This window comes from Poecilia latipinna, unplaced genomic scaffold (genome assembly GCF_001443285.1).
Source record: "Poecilia latipinna isolate Pla-1442-1.1 unplaced genomic scaffold, P_latipinna-1.0 Scaffold1328, whole genome shotgun sequence".
Classification (NCBI taxonomy): domain Eukaryota; kingdom Metazoa; phylum Chordata; class Actinopteri; order Cyprinodontiformes; family Poeciliidae; genus Poecilia; species Poecilia latipinna.
Genome location: NW_015113944.1, coordinates 71,655 through 91,968, shown reverse-complemented (window position 1 = coordinate 91,968; position 20,314 = coordinate 71,655). Strand labels below are relative to the sequence as shown.

At 37.2% G+C, this 20,314-nt stretch overlaps 1 protein-coding gene across 1 annotated transcript in view; it reads right to left on the bottom strand.

Moving 5' to 3' along the window:
• The window catches only part of hcn4 (hyperpolarization activated cyclic nucleotide-gated potassium channel 4), an 88,793-nt gene extending 70,727 nt beyond the window's left edge, over positions 1 to 18,066 (bottom strand). Inside the window, exons 1-2 of the mRNA XM_015055655.1 lie at positions 17,722 to 18,066; positions 16,842 to 17,507 (exon numbers count right to left, since the gene is read on the bottom strand). Coding sequence (XP_014911141.1) covers positions 16,842 to 17,507; positions 17,722 to 17,735 — 680 coding nt within the window. The 5' untranslated portion in view covers positions 17,736 to 18,066. The remainder of the gene's footprint in view (positions 1 to 16,841; positions 17,508 to 17,721) is intronic.
• Positions 18,067 to 20,314: the final 2,248 nt, after the last annotated feature.

Below are 20,314 nucleotides of genomic sequence, written 5' to 3'. Positions count from 1 at the left end.
TCCTGTCTGTTACTCTGTCGTCATTTATTATTCCAACTGGAAACCTGAAAGATTTAAGAGTAGCTCTAAGAAATATATATTTTTTAATTATATTCTTATTTACTGAGATGCACCTGTATGTTGTCCTCCACTGACATTTTACGTTGGAACTGCTAAAGGATTACACTAATGCATTTTAAAACTGTAATACAGTAAATTACACTGCAATTTGTCAGTCAATGCTTCTTGTCAAAAGTGAATTATAACATAGAAATCAAGCAGTGAATGAGTGTAATGGGGACAATAAAAGTGAGTGCTGTGTGAAAGACAGAGGGAATCAGCATCTCATCCAAGAACACTACAACATGTTGCAGTTATCCAAACCCGCGATCATCCAGCTGGAAAACCGTATGTGGCCTAACATTTATGCATTTGAGTTAGTCAAAAAAATAGTCAAACATTTCTGCATATGAAAAACAGTACATTACATAACACTAAATTATATAACGAATCACAGAAACGGTGAGTAAACCCAAAAACTCTATTACATAGTCATATGACTTGAAAATTAGCGTTTAGATTTAATTAATCTCCATCACCCTATGAGTACTAAATGTGTTTAACTCTTACATTAGATTCAGATGGGCAGGCATTCAGAGTTAGCTCCTCTCCTTTTGGTCAACATTGATTAACTTTAGAGGTTTGAGGTTACAGAAGATAGAAAGCCTGGCCCCCAAAGTTTGCAATCCAGACATTATCACAACGGTGTATATTGGAGCTGGTGAGAGAGGCCACTGATAGACTAGATGAGCAAGAGAGAGTAATACGTTTTGTGGACACATGGGACAACAATATGTCTTCCAATATAGAAAGTTCTCCTGAATCAGTCTGTTTGTGCTGTCTGTTGCTTCCTCAATTCATTCCAGTGAGGTTCTACTCTAGATTTCCTATGTTAAAAGAGACTTCCTACAGACATCACATGTTTGTTCAGGAGGAGGAATTGATGCAAAATCAATAACTCAGTGCAATCAAATGGGCTTTCTTAGATAGTTAACCTTTTACCATCTCCTTTTATAAACTGAATTTGACTGCACTCAATTACAACTATGGTCATATTAAAATTTATGCAATTGAATTTGAATCTTTATATATGATTTGACTATTTGATTGAATTGATTTTAAATTTTTGCTTCTGAATTAGATCTGTTTATCTTGTAACCCAAATTGGGTGCCATTTGTTCTGAATTGGCACTATGAATTTAACTATATTGAACCAAATTCGATTAAATAAAAATTAGGTTGTTAGTACAATACCTCAAACCAAAAATCTATATATATATTGGGCTTCTTTGGTCTAAAAAAAATCCCAGTTCCTGATTATGCATTGAGTTTAAATGGAATACAAAACAGTTTGAGTGTTTTTTCTTTCACAGACAACAAATGTATAATATTTGTTATATTCTAACAATCAAAGCTGCACAGCAGTTATTGTGAAGTACTATGGACCAAATAAACTCTTTCATGCTTCCTATATTGCCAGGTGAAGAGCAGAACATGTCTTTGGATTGCACATGGAGGAGCTTTGAAAAAAGTGACAACCGCTGGGATGCAATCCGCCTTCAAATGCAGCTCTCTGTGGATGCGGCCCCTGAACTGGGACACAGCTTACGTGTGTTTATAGTGTGCCTGCTGACTCACATGCACATGTTTGTCTGCATATAAGAGTGACTACATGTTTGTGGAGAAGTGTAGAGAGGAATCTCCCGATTTCTCCTTTTCACTCTTGTGTTTACCTTTTAATGGAGGTCAGTCCAGCCAAACATAGCCAGGATCCATTTACTGTGTTTTATTATGCAGTGGAACCCTGATACTGAGGAGTGTTCTTCTATAAATACAGTTGGACAAGAAAGGAAAGTTGGCAAAAAAAAAAAAAAAAAAACATTTTTGAGCTCACCTCAGATCCCAGTGAAGGAGTGTGACTGGATATGACTTGTCATAAAATCCAACTAAACTCTCACACAGAATGTACCAGTATTAAGCAAAATTACATTTAATTTGTTAAGTACCAAGGTAATGACTTAAACAAAGATGCTACTCATTCCATATGTGCTCAACATAAAGTTATACCATTTGAAAATTCAAACATCATGCAAAAGACTATAGTATATGACCCTAGAAGAAACTTTTATAAAATAAAGCCCCCCAAAAAACGCTGAACATGCACAGTTGCAAAACAGCTCCTACAAATCGTGCCATGATGCTCAGAGTCTGGTAGCGGTGACATTTCACCGTCTGAAGAGATGGAGCCACAGCCCACTCTACTCTCTAGTGGAGTGACCAGGGACAGGAGGAACATGTTGACACTCTTAAAGTGCCTCTTACTACATGATAAGCCTCTCTCCTTCTCCTCACCCGGCTGGTCTTCTACCTACAAGGAACTGTAAGAGTTCCCTCACACAACCCGACCAAGACGCAAGCTTACTTCTTAAGAGTAGCCTAAATTTAAACTGAGAAGTTTCAGAGAAATTGAATAAATATGTGTTAAATATACTGGGAATATTACATCAGTTCTTAGCTCAAGAACAGGTGGGCATGTGTAAAAGAAGATATTTTAAAATTCTGCTATCGGTCTATCTATTTCATGTTTGACCCCACTTAGCCTTGCAGTGTCATGAGGGGGCTGTTGGTTATTTCCAGAAATCATTGGACAAGAAGGTGGGTACATCCTGGACAGGTTGCTAGTCCATCGCAGGGCAACACAGACACAGAATAAACAATCGCACACACACACACACACACACACACACGCACCCAAGAACAACTTTGGATTGCCATGTGTATGAGTTTTTTCCTTACACGGGGGGTGCATAGGCCTGGGTGACAGGCAGGGTACACCCTGAAAAGGTTGGTTAGAAATAATACATAATAAATTTAAAATTTCAAACCTAGTCATGTTTTTAAAATCGTTGAACCTGCATATTATATAATCTTTCCACACTGGAATAGTGAGTCAAACCCAATCTTAGCAATAACATATTCTTCTTGATCAAATTATTCACATTCTTATATTTGATCCCCAGTATAGAGCTAAATTGGATGTAAATTTTAAAAGAAAACAGCTAAAAATTGTAAACTTGAATAATAGCGGACAAAACCACATTAAGCCCATTGCCAAGCAACAATGAATTAATAAAGATGAATAAATAAAAAATAAGCACAAAAGGTTCTTGTGCAAAAGGAATAACTTAATTTTACATAAGATACACTTAGTCACAGAGAGAGGTAATCTTTGTCACACTTAACCTGAAAACTACTTTATAAAAAATATATTTTGTGAATATTATCATTTTGTTTATGCTGTCATGAAAGTGCAACATATTAGGTTTAAATGAGTGAGTTGGAAAACTCACACAGCAAGACTTGAGAGTCTGGATAAAAAAAAAAAAAAATCAGGTTAAAAGGGTTAATCCTATTTCTGTTTGTCACCAGTTCCAATAAACTGTCATAACAGCTCTGCCCTTGCCCTGCACCGCCAACAGGCACAGTGCATGCACATCAGTGACACTGGGGCAATGCAGTCATAGGTAGCTATATATAGGAGACGCACAGTGTTTTATCAAACCTATGCTAAGAAGATTTCATCAGAGGTCGAGGAAAATCTCCCCAACCTTAGCCTAAGAGAAAACAGGGGGATTTACTAACTGCTCACAGACGGGAGAGGAGAAATAAAATCTGCTGAAGGGAGCCAAACCCACCAAACACCGCTTAAAGAGATCCATTTACAAGATTATAAGTAGACTGCTGGGGGGACATTAAAGTAAAAGACTTGTTGTCTGTGTAATATGTAAATTAAATGTAACCTGCAATATGGTTAAAGTGCAACATGTGCTTTATGGTGTTATGATTCAACACAACTTAATCCTTCTTGTTAATATATTTTTAAATCTGCGAGACTGCAAGAGCTTTCTTAGAATCAAAGCTGAGGCATAAACATATCTGCCATAATTAATTAAAATTAAATTAATTAAAATACACAGGGCCAATTCAATAAACTGTTGTGTTATTGCCAAGTTAGTCAAGAAGAATCTAATTTATTATATAGGTTACAGACATGGTGATATGCTTCAGGCATTTATTACCACTATTTTTGATGATTACAGATTACAGCTATGGTTAGTTCAAAATTCAGTAAATGTGAAAATTTGAACATTACAAAAGACCAATAAAAAAGATTTTGCAGAACTGTCCTCCAATACAGTCAAGGTGATGGCTGCAGGCTTAACAGTAGAGTCACAAACACCATGTGTGGCTTACCCGACACACTGTTAAAGAAGCTGCCTGTGTCTGAGCCCATTTGTTGAAAGTTGAGTGGAAGGAAAAAAGACACACAAGAAGGGACAACCAAAGCCTTTGGGGGATTGTGAAGCAAAGCTCATTTAAGAGTTTGATAAAGATTCAAAAGCTTTGGACTGCAGCTGCAGTCTGTGGTTCAAGTGCCACCATACGTGATGGTTCCAGGATACGGCTAAATGCTCTTTTCAGATAACAGTAAATTAACCATCTGAATATTCAAATTAAAATTTCAAGCATAAACTAATTTACTTATGAGTTTGAAAATGAATTAACAACCAGGTGTGCACGATAGAAACCTAAAAAAATTATGTGTAATTCATTGTGATAATGATAATATTCACAAAAAATATATAAAAATGAATCAGTCTTTTTACAAAACTTCTCAATGCATACAATCAGATCCCACAAACACAAATGGGCTAAAAATAATAAATGACCCATTATCATACAGGCTAGTTTAATACATCAATTCCAGCAAGTTGTGCAACTGTAAGGCCAAACAGCACACATTAATTTAATTTAAATAAACATACTTGTATACTGCTATTTGTTAGCACTGCTTTGGAATCAATGATAGGATAGAAAAATGTACAATCTCTAAACCATTCTTTCACTTTTTCAGTTTGAAAATGTCATCCGTTAGAGTTTCGCATTACTATATTAGAACACAATTTTATCAGATTTTTAAAATTATTTCTCCCAGGACAATAAACAGAGAAAGCAAAATTTACACTTTTCCACATTTGATTTTATCCCACTGATGGTCCTGGCTGGTCTGGAACCAATTCCAGTGGTCATGGCCATGTTTTCACAGGGATTCTGGCCAGTCCGTTAGAGACAAACAGTGCTGCCAGAACAAACAACTCCGAGTGTCAGTTCAGAATCCCCTTCTCACCTAACTCTGTGGGAAGAATCAGGAGAATCTGCAGGAATTCAAAGCAACCACAGGGAGCCATCCAAACTCTGCCCAAAGCATGGCTGGGAATTGTTTAGCTTCAGGGGACAGCACTAACAAGCACCCCACTCTGCTGTCTAATTTCAAATCAGCAGAACTATAATTAAAAATTAAGCAATATAACAAACTCCACTCATATTCAAAAATAAAACAGGCAGAAAATTACAAGCTTCCAACGTGGCTATCCACTTCAAAGATGCACTCAAATAGTGCAAATTTCCACCTGTGCAGAAATCTGTCACAGGACGATGTTTGGACAGCTCAGAAGCAAACTTTTTAAAGCTTCGGATAAACTATAGCGCTACATTTAAAAGTCATTTTTTAATGTGAACAAATGCAGTCAGAACAATGTCTCTGAAGTAGCTAAGTCATGGTTCCTTGTATGTTTCTTTGCAGAGAGAAACTAGACTGCAAAGCAGACTATAGTCTGCAAATAAAATATAGAATTTCACTAAGCAGCAGTTATCCACCAGGTGGCCAATTGTCTTGCCTCTAACTGCATTTGTGTCTTATTAGTATATAATGTTATCTCCCTCAGGGGCTTTATTTTCGTTTAAGGGTCAAATGGCAGCAACCCTCTAGCCAAGAAAGCACCAGCCAATAATCTTTCCCTCAACCAGCTGTTGCTCAGGAATTACTGGTAAACCAAACAATGAGAGATGGATTTGTGGACCTTCTTATTACAAATTAAATGCTAAAATAATGCACAAAACCTGGATCTGGTCACTGTGTACATAATCTCCACCTGGCCCTGTTGCCAGCTGCACCAGTGCCACTTTCACCACTGATACTGGAAATTTTCAATGACACATCAAAGACTGAGACGCAGCAGAAGGGATGTGACATAAAATGTTTTAAATAAATAAAGTTTAGATAAATAAGAATGCATATGACTTTATTACCAACATGCAAGGGCTACCAAGATTTAGGGAAGGTACGTAAAGTAGACCTTCAAATCTACAAAGAGTAGTAGTCATTAGATTTCCTGTCATATTGGAGGAACAATGTTTTGATAAATCCACCTGTGCATTTCGTTTATTACATCAACTTAGTAAAAAATATCCTGACCATAATTCAGCAAACATCCCTAAATCACAATTTTTCCACTACCCTTACATGAGATAAGGTTCTCACAGTAATAAAACAAGAAATAAATAAATAAAGGTTTTAGTGAGGTTTTGGTCACTATAGTTGGACTAAGAAAAAATGAAAGCATAGGACATTCCCTGGTGTGTTCATTTATCTGGAGTAGTGAGCACTGACCTTAGGCCTGTAAGCTTACTTTTTTGATCCACCAGACCACTAGCATCCTGGTTCGAAGGGTTAGCTTTGATGTTCAATCACTCGTGTAAAAGATGTCAGTGGTCCTACATTTTCCAAGTTCATACAAGAACTGTCTTAAGATAAATTATTTTCTAAGCTTTTGCAGTGTAATAAGGGTCATCAAACAAAATGTTGAACTTAATTTCTGATACCCTTCAACAAATGTGTTGTGAGGGACAGAATTTCATAAATCCCCGTACTGTAGCAGGATACATTCACTAATGCTTTCACTGAAGACATTTGACTTGTATGACCTGTATGTCTAGGATTGTTGTCCTGGATCAAATCATGCTCTCCATGCCCGGTATTTGTGGTTGCAGTGTGAGAAAATGTTTGATATTCCAACAGGTATGAATACTTTTTGTGAGGCACTGTATGTGTTGTGAGAATTAGGACTTTTTTATTTTAGGTTTCTCAAGAGTAACAGAACTTTTTTTTTTAAATCATAAATTTAAAGGATAAAGGAAAATTAGGCTGCGTTTCATTTACCTTTAACAAAGTTTTTTTTGTGTGTGTGTGTGTGTTACTTATATAAAGTTAAAAACTTAGATTACATTTTAAAAGCAAATTTATTTTAATGCATTAGCTCCGTAATTTCTACATTATTTTGACTATACTGAAGACCACCAAGATTTTAATTATTACACATCAGCTTCATGGCAGCCGCCCATTTTGATTTGAAACCTGCATGGAGAAAAAGAGGACATGATATTGACTATGAAGATAGAGCTGATAAATCAGGAGTGCCACCTCGCCGTAGAGGAGACAGAACGATCTGTCTTTCACCACTGCTTGTCTCATAATGCAGATATTTGTCTGTCTACTAGACACCCAGCATGTGGCACGACCAGGCCAAACATATTGATCCAAGTAAGCTTTTCCTGTAAATCGCAACAGCTACCCACCCACACACACGCTCACACAAACACACATTTTTCTGCACCGTGGTCTTAGATCATTTTAGAGTGGCGACCCCACATTTCTACAACACTTCACCCTCACTGCATGTTAGTAAACTGCAAAATGTGAAGAGGTCCCCTGCTGTAAATGTCTAATTGCAAACTTGTGTACTTTGAAAATAATACTTGTTAAAAAAAACTGGACTAGGAAATTTTTAAGGGCTGGATTTAAATTTTTGCAGTGCTTTTGTGTTTATGGCATATTAAGTGTTCTTTTAAGCACCTTGGATTGTGTTGTGCATGAATGACATTACAGAAATAAACTTGTCTTTTCTTTTCTAAAAAAATTACAAAAAATACTAGATTTAACCTTTCACCCAATTTTACCTGGTTTTCAAAATGTCCCTGCTGCACTTTTACATTTGGTGACAATGACATCTTAGTGCACACAAATGATGTCCTTAACTATCCAAAATATTAATGTTTATACTAAACCCACTAAATATGGGTGTGTTAAATTTATTTTGATAGCACTGTGTGCAGTGCTGTGGTGCTGATTTTTGTGATTTGAATTTCTGAAACAATTCAAATGAAAAAAAAAAGATATAATCAACCTTTCGTTTTTAGATCTCAACAGGTAAAAAATTGTTTCAAGCAAAATTGTTTTCAGCAAGCAACAACAAAACTGTAAAACCAAGAGAACATAGATTCTTTCCAAAATGTTGCTAACCAGTTGGACTTGTCATGTCCACAAAGCTTGAAACTTATAAAGACAAATTAGATTAAGATTTAGCTATACAGTTTTGTGTTGCTGCTCAATAAATAAATTAGCAAAAAATGAGAGAACGTGTTGTAATTTGAAAGCTCTCTGAATATCAGGTTGACATTCCTGGTATTTAATAGTTCCACCAACAAACAAGAGATCATTCTTATGCTTAGCTGAAATCCTTCTTGTAGCAAAGATGCACTGCAAGAGAAGCCAGAATGTTTCAAAAGAGCATCAGTCAACTCAAAAACTCCAATATCTGTGAGAGTGGTTTACGTTCACCACTCATTCAGGGACACATATGTCTGCAGATCAAGAGCATTATCATATTTCAACTAAAAATAAAAAATTGTTCTGCATTTAACCCATAAATATATTTCAAGACCAATGTAACAAGCACTCTTACACAAAGACACCAGATTTACTAACCCACACATAGTACTTCTGGCAAAGTCAACTAATTGCCTCCGACTTTAACCACATAATCTGCTAGTGGTGTTGACTTTGCAACATGGAGTGGGTTAGATTAAATTTAAAAGCTTCTTAATATTACCACTCTCTTGTTGTGTCTGAACCCTGGAGCAGCAAATTGGTGCCAGATTCACATCTCGGCAAACAGGAAAAAGAACAATCCAATTTCAGAAGGACAGAGGGTGTGAGAATCCACCTGAGACACGGGCAGGTCTGCGAAAGGTCAGCTCGTATGTACTGGATACAGCAAAATGTCTGGGCGCAAAAATAACTAGTGGAAGACTTTAGAATATATGCAGAGGTTGATTGTAGGTTGCAATATGTTCAAGCACAAAATATGTGTTTTATATAGAAAATTTTAAAGTTGAATGTCTGATTATAATTTTTTTTTATCCAACTAAAGTACAAATTATAGTTGAAGATAAATAATTGCTTAAACTTGCACACATTTGATTTGACTTTATATATATATTTTTTTATTAATCCGGGAAAATCTTATTGAGCAAATTTTAAAACAGACTATACTTTGTACAATTCATATAACCAATTAACTGAAAAATGCAATTTTAACAGTAATACAGCTAAACTTGTCTAAATAGACCAAAATAGACCGCCTTCAAAATGCTATGCTATTGCAATTTGATCCAAATTCTACTGAAAATATAATGCCTTTTGGTGTAAAGTTATCTGTCTAAGGAAGTCCAGTCAATTACATAAATCAAGTCAATTTCTCCAAGTCAATTCCTGCAATTCATTTTTCCAATAAATCAGATTTCTGCAGCTCCACAATTCTCTTCCTGATATCTTGGCTGATCTTTTGACTTTCCCACCGTGCCAACAAGGAAGCAGTGTGTTGAATCTGTAGCCTCAAAATACATCCACAGGTGTGGATCCAATCACTTAATCTATCAGAAGTTTCCAAAGTCATGACATCAACATCCGGGCTTTCCTTCTTTGTTTAAAGGCAGTAATAGTTATCATTCTGTACGCAAACGTCTGAATTTGAAGACATGACCTAAAACAAGAGAAGTTTGCTCAAATTTAATGTCAGATAGGGAGGAAAAAAGATCTATGTCTGTTAATTCAGACATACATCTGAAAAAACAGATGTATGTCTGAATTAAGTATTTTTCAAATTAAGTCTACAATTATATCCACATTTTATAGATTGAAAAACATTGTTTCCCTTCAATTCTCTGCTCTCTGCCTGTCTGACTTGTGATACAATTGACTGTTTACCCCTGGTCAGTGGGACAATAGCAGATTATGAAAGGGATAAACAATTAATAATGACACAAAATGATATTCAAAAAGCAAAAATTCCAGATTTGGTTTTGGCAGATTAGTGTGGCATGTCTACCTAGACAGATTATAAATCGATGTTTTAAAGCGAAGCATTGTGAGGAAGGAAAGACACGCAACATTACATTTGTCAGGTGACCAGAATCAATCAATCAAATGTGAAATGGGTGGCGTGTTACACTTAACAGAAAATGTTTTAGGAAGGACTTTCTACTTTCAAATCCATATCAGGTCTAATCAATCAAATTATTCACACCTTCAGATTACCATCAGTTTGTCAAGGTTAAAAGTAGTTTCTGCTCAATATAAGAAACACTAGGAAATGACACACTGCCTGGGGCAAGTAAAGCACCTGAAATGAAAAAAAGAAAAGGGATCCTAATCTTATGTGCTGATGTTACTCTGTCACGTAAGTGTGCCTGGTAGCGTTCATCCTTCCATCCTTTAACAGGCAACCTTCCACCCTTTGGCCATGTACATCCTCCCTGGGCTCCCTCCATTAAATAAATTGTGCTGTAATAATCTCTTGGCTCCTAATATCAGTAGATGAGCACAGCAGCCTATTTTGATTACCCCACTTTCAGGCCTAGCCAGAACCATCTGTAATCCCCATGTTTTGCCCTCGCTACATTAAAGAAGGAATTATTTTATGGAGACGGAAAAGGAAAGGGTGCTATTCATCCTACGCAGCTCAAAACTGCCTTTTTTTCCCTTCCCATGAAGATTAACATTGCATGGCAAGAACATATGGTTCATGTTTTCACTTTGCTCTCTAAACTTTTAAAGGACCTCATGCTGACCTTTGCTTACTTCACCCTCAATCCTGCCACTACCAGAAAAAGGAAATGGGATCATTATTGTTGCAACAGAGCATGTTGCTCCGTCAATGAAAAGCTTTTTCCTCCTGTGAACCAAACAAATCAATACCAAGCTACACTCTCAAATCAACTGTAATCAACCTGGCTGAACAAGAGGATGCTGATCTCATTTGTACATAAGAATAGTACACACACACACACACACACACACACACACACACACACACACAATGGATATTCTCGTACCATAAGTAATCATCACTGTCTGGCGTGGATGGTGGATGAACGTATAGCAAAAAGATATTCTTAAAGGAGATAGTAGCAATTCCCCCAATGTCTCAGAGAACACACAGACTGTCTTGAAAATGAAATAACTCTATCAGAATATAATATGGGAATGAATACAAACAATCCCCCAGAGGTAAATTATTCTTTTTTGTTTAATCTCTAGTGCCCTAAAAGTAAAGATGAGAAACTGGTTCATATAACCGCATGATTTTAATCAATTATCAGTAACCAGACATTCAGAAACTAAAAGTCTTTCTTCAGCTAAACCAACAAATCATACAAAAGTGCTACCATGCTGCACAGACAGAACAGAGTAGAAGTTGTGACTGAACTTCCAGTCACAACTGAGAGGCATTGTCTTTGCAAGACCAAAGACAAAACTTCTCTCCCAGGTCTGCAAGAAGAAAAATTACATCATTCTGTTTTGCAGACTTGATTTGGGAGTTTTTCCGGCTTGTTCTTGTCACATCCTCAGAGTAGAATTTTCTTGTTGTGTCATGTCCAACAGATATTTTGTGATTGATAAGAAATTTGAGGTGTGCATGGTTACCACACTGACAAATGCTGCACTGCTAGGTACATACGAGGACTTCCCAGGAGTTATAAAATGCCCTGGCCAGAAGGAACGCTGTCATTTTTGCCACCTCAAGTAAAGGAGTACACTTCTCTTTTCTAGTGGAGTATGTGCAGCCCTTTAGAGCTAAGCCCAAAGATATTCTGAGTATCCGTGAGATGTTTAAAAATGAAGACAGACGATGCACAAAAGCTGTAAAAAGCTCCTAGAAAGGAAAATGTATTTTCTAAAGAGACATGGCAGCTGTTCCTTGGGCTGCTACTTTTAAGTAGGCTGTGAGACTTTAGCAGCTAACAGGAAGCTAAACGTATTACAGTAAAGTTGCTTTGTTCCATCCGTTTGAAGAGTCCAAACCTGTCGTTGAACATGCAGGATTAGGTCTTTTTGAAAATCGCACACTTAAGGTATGGGGTACTCAACAGAGAACACGTCTTCAGATGTGTAAAATGTGTAATATAAGATGCTCAAGACAGTTTAAAAGGTCAACTCTGCTATAATGTCTTTGTTTAAAAACAATAATGAAACTGAGTGTAATTGCAAATCTGTGTAACAAATGAAAAGCTGAATCAAAAGAAGGTTTTAAAAGGTCTCCTTGTCATTATAGTAAATGAATGAATGAATGACTAAAGGATCTAACACAGATTTTTTTCTCAAATAGTTTTAGGCTGTCATTTATACTCAAATTATGTTGAAGAAAATAACAATCGAAAATATGATACTGAAGAAAAAATCTTGTGATACAGCAGGATTATATTTTAAGGTTTACAAAAATAAAAGTTGGTGTTTTCTGTGATGCAGAGAAAAGGTTCTCCACTTTGGGATGGTTTTGAGAAATATTTTAGTTTACAATAAATAATTTTACTATTAAGCAGTTTATTTTTTTTTTCATTCATATAACAGGAAAAAGTATTTGGTTGTTATTTATGACAACCAAGGACAAATCATAACCCAGCTATAATTTGAATAAGAATGATGAGGTTAACTTTTTAAACTGGTAATCTGTCTCACTTAAATATTTCTGTTTTAGCTTAATATATTCTTAAAACCAAAATTAAAACTGTATTTCTTGGAAAAATAATATGGATGGAAGGATTACTTTGACTGCTATGATAAGATTGAACTGACTGACAGACAGTTGAGCCCCACACCCAATTCTGTGAGTAGCAGCGTTAAGTTTGATCAAGCCGTTACTGTGGGGGGAAAAAAAAGTTCTAATGTGCAAAATCTTCGCTTCAATCTCTCTGGGGAAATTCAGAGGAGTTTCTAACAGATGTGTCCTCTGGGCTATGTATCACAAGATAATTAAAAGGCTCTTCACGATAAGACGGCTGCATCCTAATATTAGGCCTCATCGTTTGTCTAGAAACTCTACACAAAGCGGCTGCTCTGTCATAATCCTATCAAAAGACTCTGTGCAAACAGGTAGGAAAATAACAATCACTTCCTTTTTATCATGAAGATGAGGAGCCGGTACTGGGTGGAAGAATCAAACACTAAAATGATGACAGTAGCTGTGATAGTATTAGTTTTTCTCACACTTTTAATGTACTTTTTCATGATAATGGAGATTATTATGATTATAATTGCTATTATTGTTTATCAGTAGTGGTAGTCACAATACACCTGTCTTCTTGTCTATATTGAGTCCCTCCATTTCTACAGCTTATTGTGGATGCACGCATTCAAAAACCACTGAAACAGTAGACTGCATAAGTCTAGAACCTGAATTACGCCTGCATTTGTGAGAAAAGTTAAATGTACCAAATGCACTCGACTGAAGTATTTGTCATGTGGCCCATTCAGCCAGTTTTTTTGTTCCTGTTTTAATTTTACTGGTTGTTGTAAAAGCGATTCTCCACTTAACTGACCACATCTGCTCACAATAAGAAGTTTGTTAGTATCCTGAAGCAGGCGGTTCTGCTCTGAGACTGGAATTGAGGCTGTAGATTGGATTATGATGCCATTTTTAATCTGCTTTTTTCCCCCCTTGGAAGATTTGATGCCCCTCCCCTGCTTCTTAGTGTTACACAAAACTTGACAAGAGGAGATTTCGCTTAACTCCACCGCACTGATGACTCTGTGATTCTTTCTGACACTCTAATTTGAGCTTATGGAGCCCAAACTTTAAGTAAAACTTTCTCCTCTGATTCGCTTGTAGGAACTGTAATCGCAGTTACCCTTTGGCTCTTTCTCTGATAGAGTGGGATGAATGTGTCCAAGGAATGCTTCTTTTTAAAGTATGAAATATGGCATCAAACAAGATAGTCATGTTGTTTAATTTATTTAAATAATGAGCAAACAAGTACTTTTTGTCATTTTTATAATTCACTAAGCCAGTTCCTACTATATATACTGACCAACACATCTTTAATTGTACAACAGTATCCACTCCAAACACAGAGAAGAGAAACTTTTTCTCTTTTTTTTAAAGTTTTTTCTCTGCAGAACATATTCAAAGAAATCTACGCTCTCATCTGTTTTTCGAAATGTGGCGTTAAACAGGGTCTTCTTTTAGACGTGTTGCTCCAGGACACTTCAAATCCAAAAGTCTGCGCCAAATTTCTGACCTTTCGGTATCAGGACAGTCTCCCCGAGCCCCAAATCACCCTTCTTCATGACATTTAGCACAGTGAGAAAAGGAGCAGATGGGGACAGAGGAGACATAACCAGCTGGGGGAAGAACAGGGAAATGGGCTTTGTTGCAGTACTATGCACAAACTTTGTTATGTTTCCAAATTAATGTTAATCTCAAATATGCCTATAGCTCGGTTATCAGAGACAAACTAAAAAAGCACAATATGGACAGATAATTGATGTGAAACTGAACTGGAATCATTCAAGAATATCAAATTCATAACTCAGGTTAAGATACACTGAAATGTGGACAATCTGGACGATGCCTCTCTATTATCACCACAGTGTCCTGCAAATGTATCCATGTAACTTACACCTTTCTAGATTATGTCATGCATCAGCTACAAAATTTTGTGTTTTCCCTTAATTTTGTGAAACAGACCAGAACCAATTAAGTTAAAAGTGAATAGCAAATGGCTTTCAATTAAAAAGGAAATCTAAGAAAAATCTGAAAACAATGGTTTGCATTTAGATTCAGCTTCCCTAAGTCAGTCCTTTGCCAAATTTTGGCAGCAACTGTAATAGTGAATTTTTAGGGGTGTGAAATTTTTCCTAATTCATATTTATAAAGTAGCTCAAGCTCTTCCTGACTCTTCCTGACTTGCCAAGGAGTCTCAACAGGGTTTAGGTTCACATATTAAATCACATCTACAAGTTGTCCTTTCTAGAATCTCCAACGCAAAACCTGGATCTCTGCTACTCCACCAGAGTAACCATAGGTGTTGTGGCTGCATTTCTGATCGATGCCCCTCTTATTGAGACTGTCCTTTAAAACCCAAGTCCATGTCTTGGTAGGCTTGTAGTTGTGCCCCACTATTTCCATTTTTGGAGAAGACAGTGAACTCCAGGAACCCATGCATTGTCTAAATGAGCTTGTTCATGGAGAGTTGTGAGGAAGGGCGGTGGGACTTTGTTGATGCAAGGCAGCAGAGAAACTTGAGAGTGAACTCTTTTTTTTACTAATTAAAAAAAGAAGGGAAGTAGCAGAGTAAAAGAGAGCTAAAATTGCAAGCCACACTTTTCAGTTATTTGAAAAAAGTCTGAAAACAATCTTGTCTTTTCACATTCTTCTCTTCCTCTTCATCAATTGTAATGATTTATACTTTTCTCCATGAAATGACTCACACTTTTGTACCATAAGTAAAGAAAAAGTGCAGGGGGCGTGAATACTTTTTTAAGGCATTGTACAGACTGGCCACAGAGGAAAATCCCCAACTCAACTTTTCAGGCCCAGGTCACTAAGCAGTGATTAACATGTCAAAGAAGAAAACACCTAGAGAGATCAGATAAATGTAACTACTTTCTGCTCTCAGAACAAGGCTATCTTTCTTACGGACAAACTCTCCAGGCCTATTATCCACTCACCTTCATTTTAGTGAGATCAGTTTTTTAATAAGGTAGAAAACATACATTTGATTTGCATTACAGCTCATTACCATTACCATCATTGCTAATTAATCAGATGATCCTGTCAAATTAGACATCAGTGTCATGAAAAGGGACATTTAGATTTAGATCCTGTAACAGCATCTCTATAATATGTTTCATTTTAATACATTAAACACCGAGGGTGACGCAGTCTGTAAGGCAGTACAACTATAGTTATCTGTCTGTTAATCAAATAAATAACTGCAAGACTCAATCCATTCCAGGGGTCATTGTTTACATTACTAGCTTTTACATACAGTAAATGTGTTTAACTAAAAATCTGCTGCAGATCAATTGGAACATTTTTGTATATGCATCGGTATGTTGTAAGTTCAAAGTAAAATCCAAAAAGCAAGAATTTGTAGCAAGTCCTATAATCATCTTACAGGAAAGAACAACAAAGATAAGGCCAATAACAAACCCAAGGACACTAAACAAAAGAGCACAAAACCTGCAGAGCTTTTCCCTGACCTCCTCTGTTCAGGTTTGCTGCACAATTTGTTACTGCAGAGGAAATTGCTGTTTAATGCTGATAAATAAATTAAAATGAAATGTAGAAACATAATGAAAAATAATGAGAAAACACAATGTTGAGACTTAAATGGAGTAAAGGCCTAAAATTTTGACTGTCATATTTGGTAAATGATTTAAATGATCTACATATATTTACCACACATGTCAAATAGATGCAAATAGATGGACTCGTTTTTCTTATGATTTGTGCATACACCAACTACAATAAAGAGATGCTTTGTTGATGATCTTATACGTTAAGAATGTTGCTAAAGTCAGCTCACTAATTATTAGATGGGTTATTTGTAATTATCTATGAGACAACTTTGAACATGTTTGTTTTTCAGAATGAACATACAGTGCCACCCAGAATTTAAGAATGAACCGCGCTCCACCTAGACTAATGAATCCCACAGTATCCTGAAGAAGAATTAAAAAGAAAAGAAAATAAACATCTGGGCCTGCGCAAGGCATCGACGTTACACCGTGGAGCCTCATTTCTAACATTAGAAGACCAAAAGAGGTGTCTGAAATTTACCTGAAGTCGCTGTATGGGTGAATTATCCAAAATCCGGCCGATTTGACTCGCTCTTGTTCTCGTTCGACCGCTTTCTCACTTCCAAACATCCTCAGGGAGAACTTGTTGACCCCCGGTTGAAGCATCGCTCCCAGCTGCCTGTGTATGAACCCGGCTTGATATAATCCAGCGTCGTCCGGTAGAATTTGATCAATGCCATCCAACTTTATAAAACCCGCCTGCTGGTCTGGAGGGTCGGTTTGGGCGCCACCGCTGGCACCCTGCGCTCCTTCATCCGGCTGCTCGTCGCCGATCGCCCCAGGGGGGCTCTCCTCGCTCGGGGTGACATCCCCCTCGGTGATGAGGCGTCTCGCCTCGGCCGAGTCTGAGTCGTGTACATGCCGACTGGTGATGGACGAGAGGCTGCCTCGAAATCTCCGGCAGTCCCCATTTGAGCTAGTCTTCAGTGGTCTCCCCATGTCCGTCTCCATGATCACAGACTCCCCACTTTTGGTCTCACCGATGCCTTTGCAGCTTACCCCAGAGGTCGGCGACGGCAGAGGCTTCATCCTTATACTCTTCCTCCGGGTGTCCTTGTCTGCGTCTTCCCCTTCGCCCATTATGGATGCCTTCTGTCCAATGTGCTGTGGCAAACTGTAGAGCCTTTTACGCATGGATGAGTGCAACCTGTCCATTATGACATTGAGACACAGGGGAGGAAATTAAATAAATCCAGGGTGTATTGTAACGAACACATCCAGCATCCCCGAGCCCCGCATTTGTTTGTGAGAGCGATTAGACTGGAGCTAATCGGAGTCCCTGAAATCCCGCTACACATGACAAGAAACGCCGTGACTCCACTGAAACAGACGAGAGACACTCATTCTGATCATTAGACTACCTGACTGCTCGCATATGTCCTCACGCACAGCCTGGGCGGTCCGCTTGGCCACTGCGTCCTCAATGTGCATCTTTGTGGCGCTCCGACATTGTGCGCAAAAGTGGAGAAAACTGCCTGAAAGTCACCTTAGCGTGACATGTGAAAGATGTGCGGGCGGACGTTGGGATGGAGACCTGGGAAAGGTCATGCACGTCGAAGGATGCTCTCCTAACCAGAATCCCCCCGCCAAGCTGCCGCTAGAATAACGCCACAAAATCACGCAAACATACAGTAGAGCGTTCCAAGGAGCGCTGACATCACTGATCTATAGTCAGGTTGCGTTTTGGTGAATTGTGAATATTCATGCTGCTGATCTATTGGGTTGCCATAGGAGCGAGAACTGCAAATAAGCTCAACCCACCTTGTTTAAAGGGGAAACGCTCTCCCCATTCTTAAAACGCAACCCTGTTAAGTTGAGCCTACAGGTAGCCAGGCGAGCCCTTTGTTACAGCCTTCCATGGGCTTCACTATGAGAGCCAAACCGTTGGCTTTTAATCTTCTTTTTTTTTTTCGCTCTAATCTGCTGCGTGAAATTTCTTTTGAAGTTAAAATGATCTGCGATGATTTGGATGCAGGCTCTCTACAAACCCATACACTCTAAAAAAGGTTCAGAGGGTTACTGGGTAAAGCTTAAAATAACAACATGAAAATGAAAATGTATTTACATGGAAACAAGTCAAGCATCTTATGAAATAAGTATAATAATTTACAGCACTGAAGCCTATCAATATATAGCACATAAACAAATCTTTCATTGGTTGTCTGAGAAGAAAATCTATTTTATTGCTGAGGCAAATCTCATAAAACAGTGGCATCATAATGGATTCACAGCCTGCTTTTTCCACATTACCTTACCCTACAGTTTTGTATTAAAAAACTGATTTGATTTTTTTAAAGCTACTCAAAATAGTCATGTTAAATAAATTAGAACATGTCTTTTTCTGAAAAGTATCTTTTGAAAATAACTCCTAGCAAGGTGTTAAATATATTATTCGTTGAGCCTACGGTTGTGTTTTTAATGGTCTCATATATTCAAATTTTATGTGTCATGTTTTCAATAACTAAGTAGAAATTCATCATAATTAACAGAAATAAAGGCTTTTAAACATCCATCTGTGCGCAATCAATCTATATGATGTTTCACTTACTGAAAAAGCTTCTGAAATAAAAAAGGACTTTTCAGTAATATTCAAATTTATTGAATGGGTCTGTCATTGTTACAAAGTAAGAATGTTTTCAAGAACTTTTGTCCATGTGTAAAAAAACATTTCAAAAGTATGGAAGCATCCACACTCGCTAACTCTGGTCACAGATCATCCTTGAGATGTTTAGTTAGACTTGTGACCACCTCAAATCTAAAAATATTCAGCAGTGAATATGTGTCTCAATGCTATTGGGCATTCATTTCAGTCTAAACTCATATAGAGATTTTATTGTTAAATAAACATTTTCACAGCAGCACTAAACAAATAAACTCAGTAGAAGCCTAATACTAATTAAGAGATTATTTATGTCCACCACTGAACACCATCTGAGACTATCCTTGAACAGCAGTGTGTTTTCATTTTTATGAATGAAACACTGAGAAGTGTACTATGCAAATGCATTCTGTCCCCTGAGTTAGCTGTTTATATAATCAGTTTTTACTGTAATTACAGCTGGAAATCTTTTGTGGTTTGGCTTTACCAGCTGTATACATGTACACTCTGATATTCTTGCCTTAATTTTTCTTTGCAAATAATTAAAACTTATTCACCTTAGATAAGGATATAGTTTTGTCTAACCTATTCCAACAATAAATATGCTTTGAACTAAGCCATTCTAGCTGTAGTTGTATGTTTAGTCATTTTCTGAAGGTGAACCTTTTGATACTGCTCCAGTATCATGCTGTTTCTAGTCTCAAACACATTTTCCTTCAGGTTTGCCTTTATACAGCTGTGTCTTTCCATTGGTTCTGACAAAGTTTCTTCTCCCCAATGAAAAAAGCTACCCTGCAGCACGATGCCAACACTATCGGCTTCATAGCAGAGAACGTATGTGGTCCACTATGAATATTTAGTCAGTTCAGTTGAAAACTGCTTGCTTTCTCTTGTCTTTAAAATCCAAATAAAATGCAGTGTAGTTTTGATGTAACACAATGAAACAAAAAGTTCAATGGGTATGCAACAACAGTTTTTGCAAGCCAGTATTTATGGTTACTTTGTGAATTACAGGTGGGAGGAAATCCCATCTAATTATTGGGAGGGACAATAAACAGGGGGATTCCTTGGGTGGGGTGCGGAGTTGTCATAGTTGCAGTGAAATGTAACATAAAATGAGGTTTGAACATTTTTTAGTGAGTTAAAGCTGCAGGACCAAAATGACTAAATGGCAATGGAAACCAAATGTGTGTTTTTCTCAAGAAACAAACCTTTACAAAAACTTAAGGCTTTAAATAAAAAGTTTTAATGAGTGACTGGATTTAATAAAATTACTCATTTATTGTAGTGGTTCTTAAAACAAGCTATGTGATATTTAAATTAGAACTTGTTAAGTTGCTTTATTTTAAAGCATT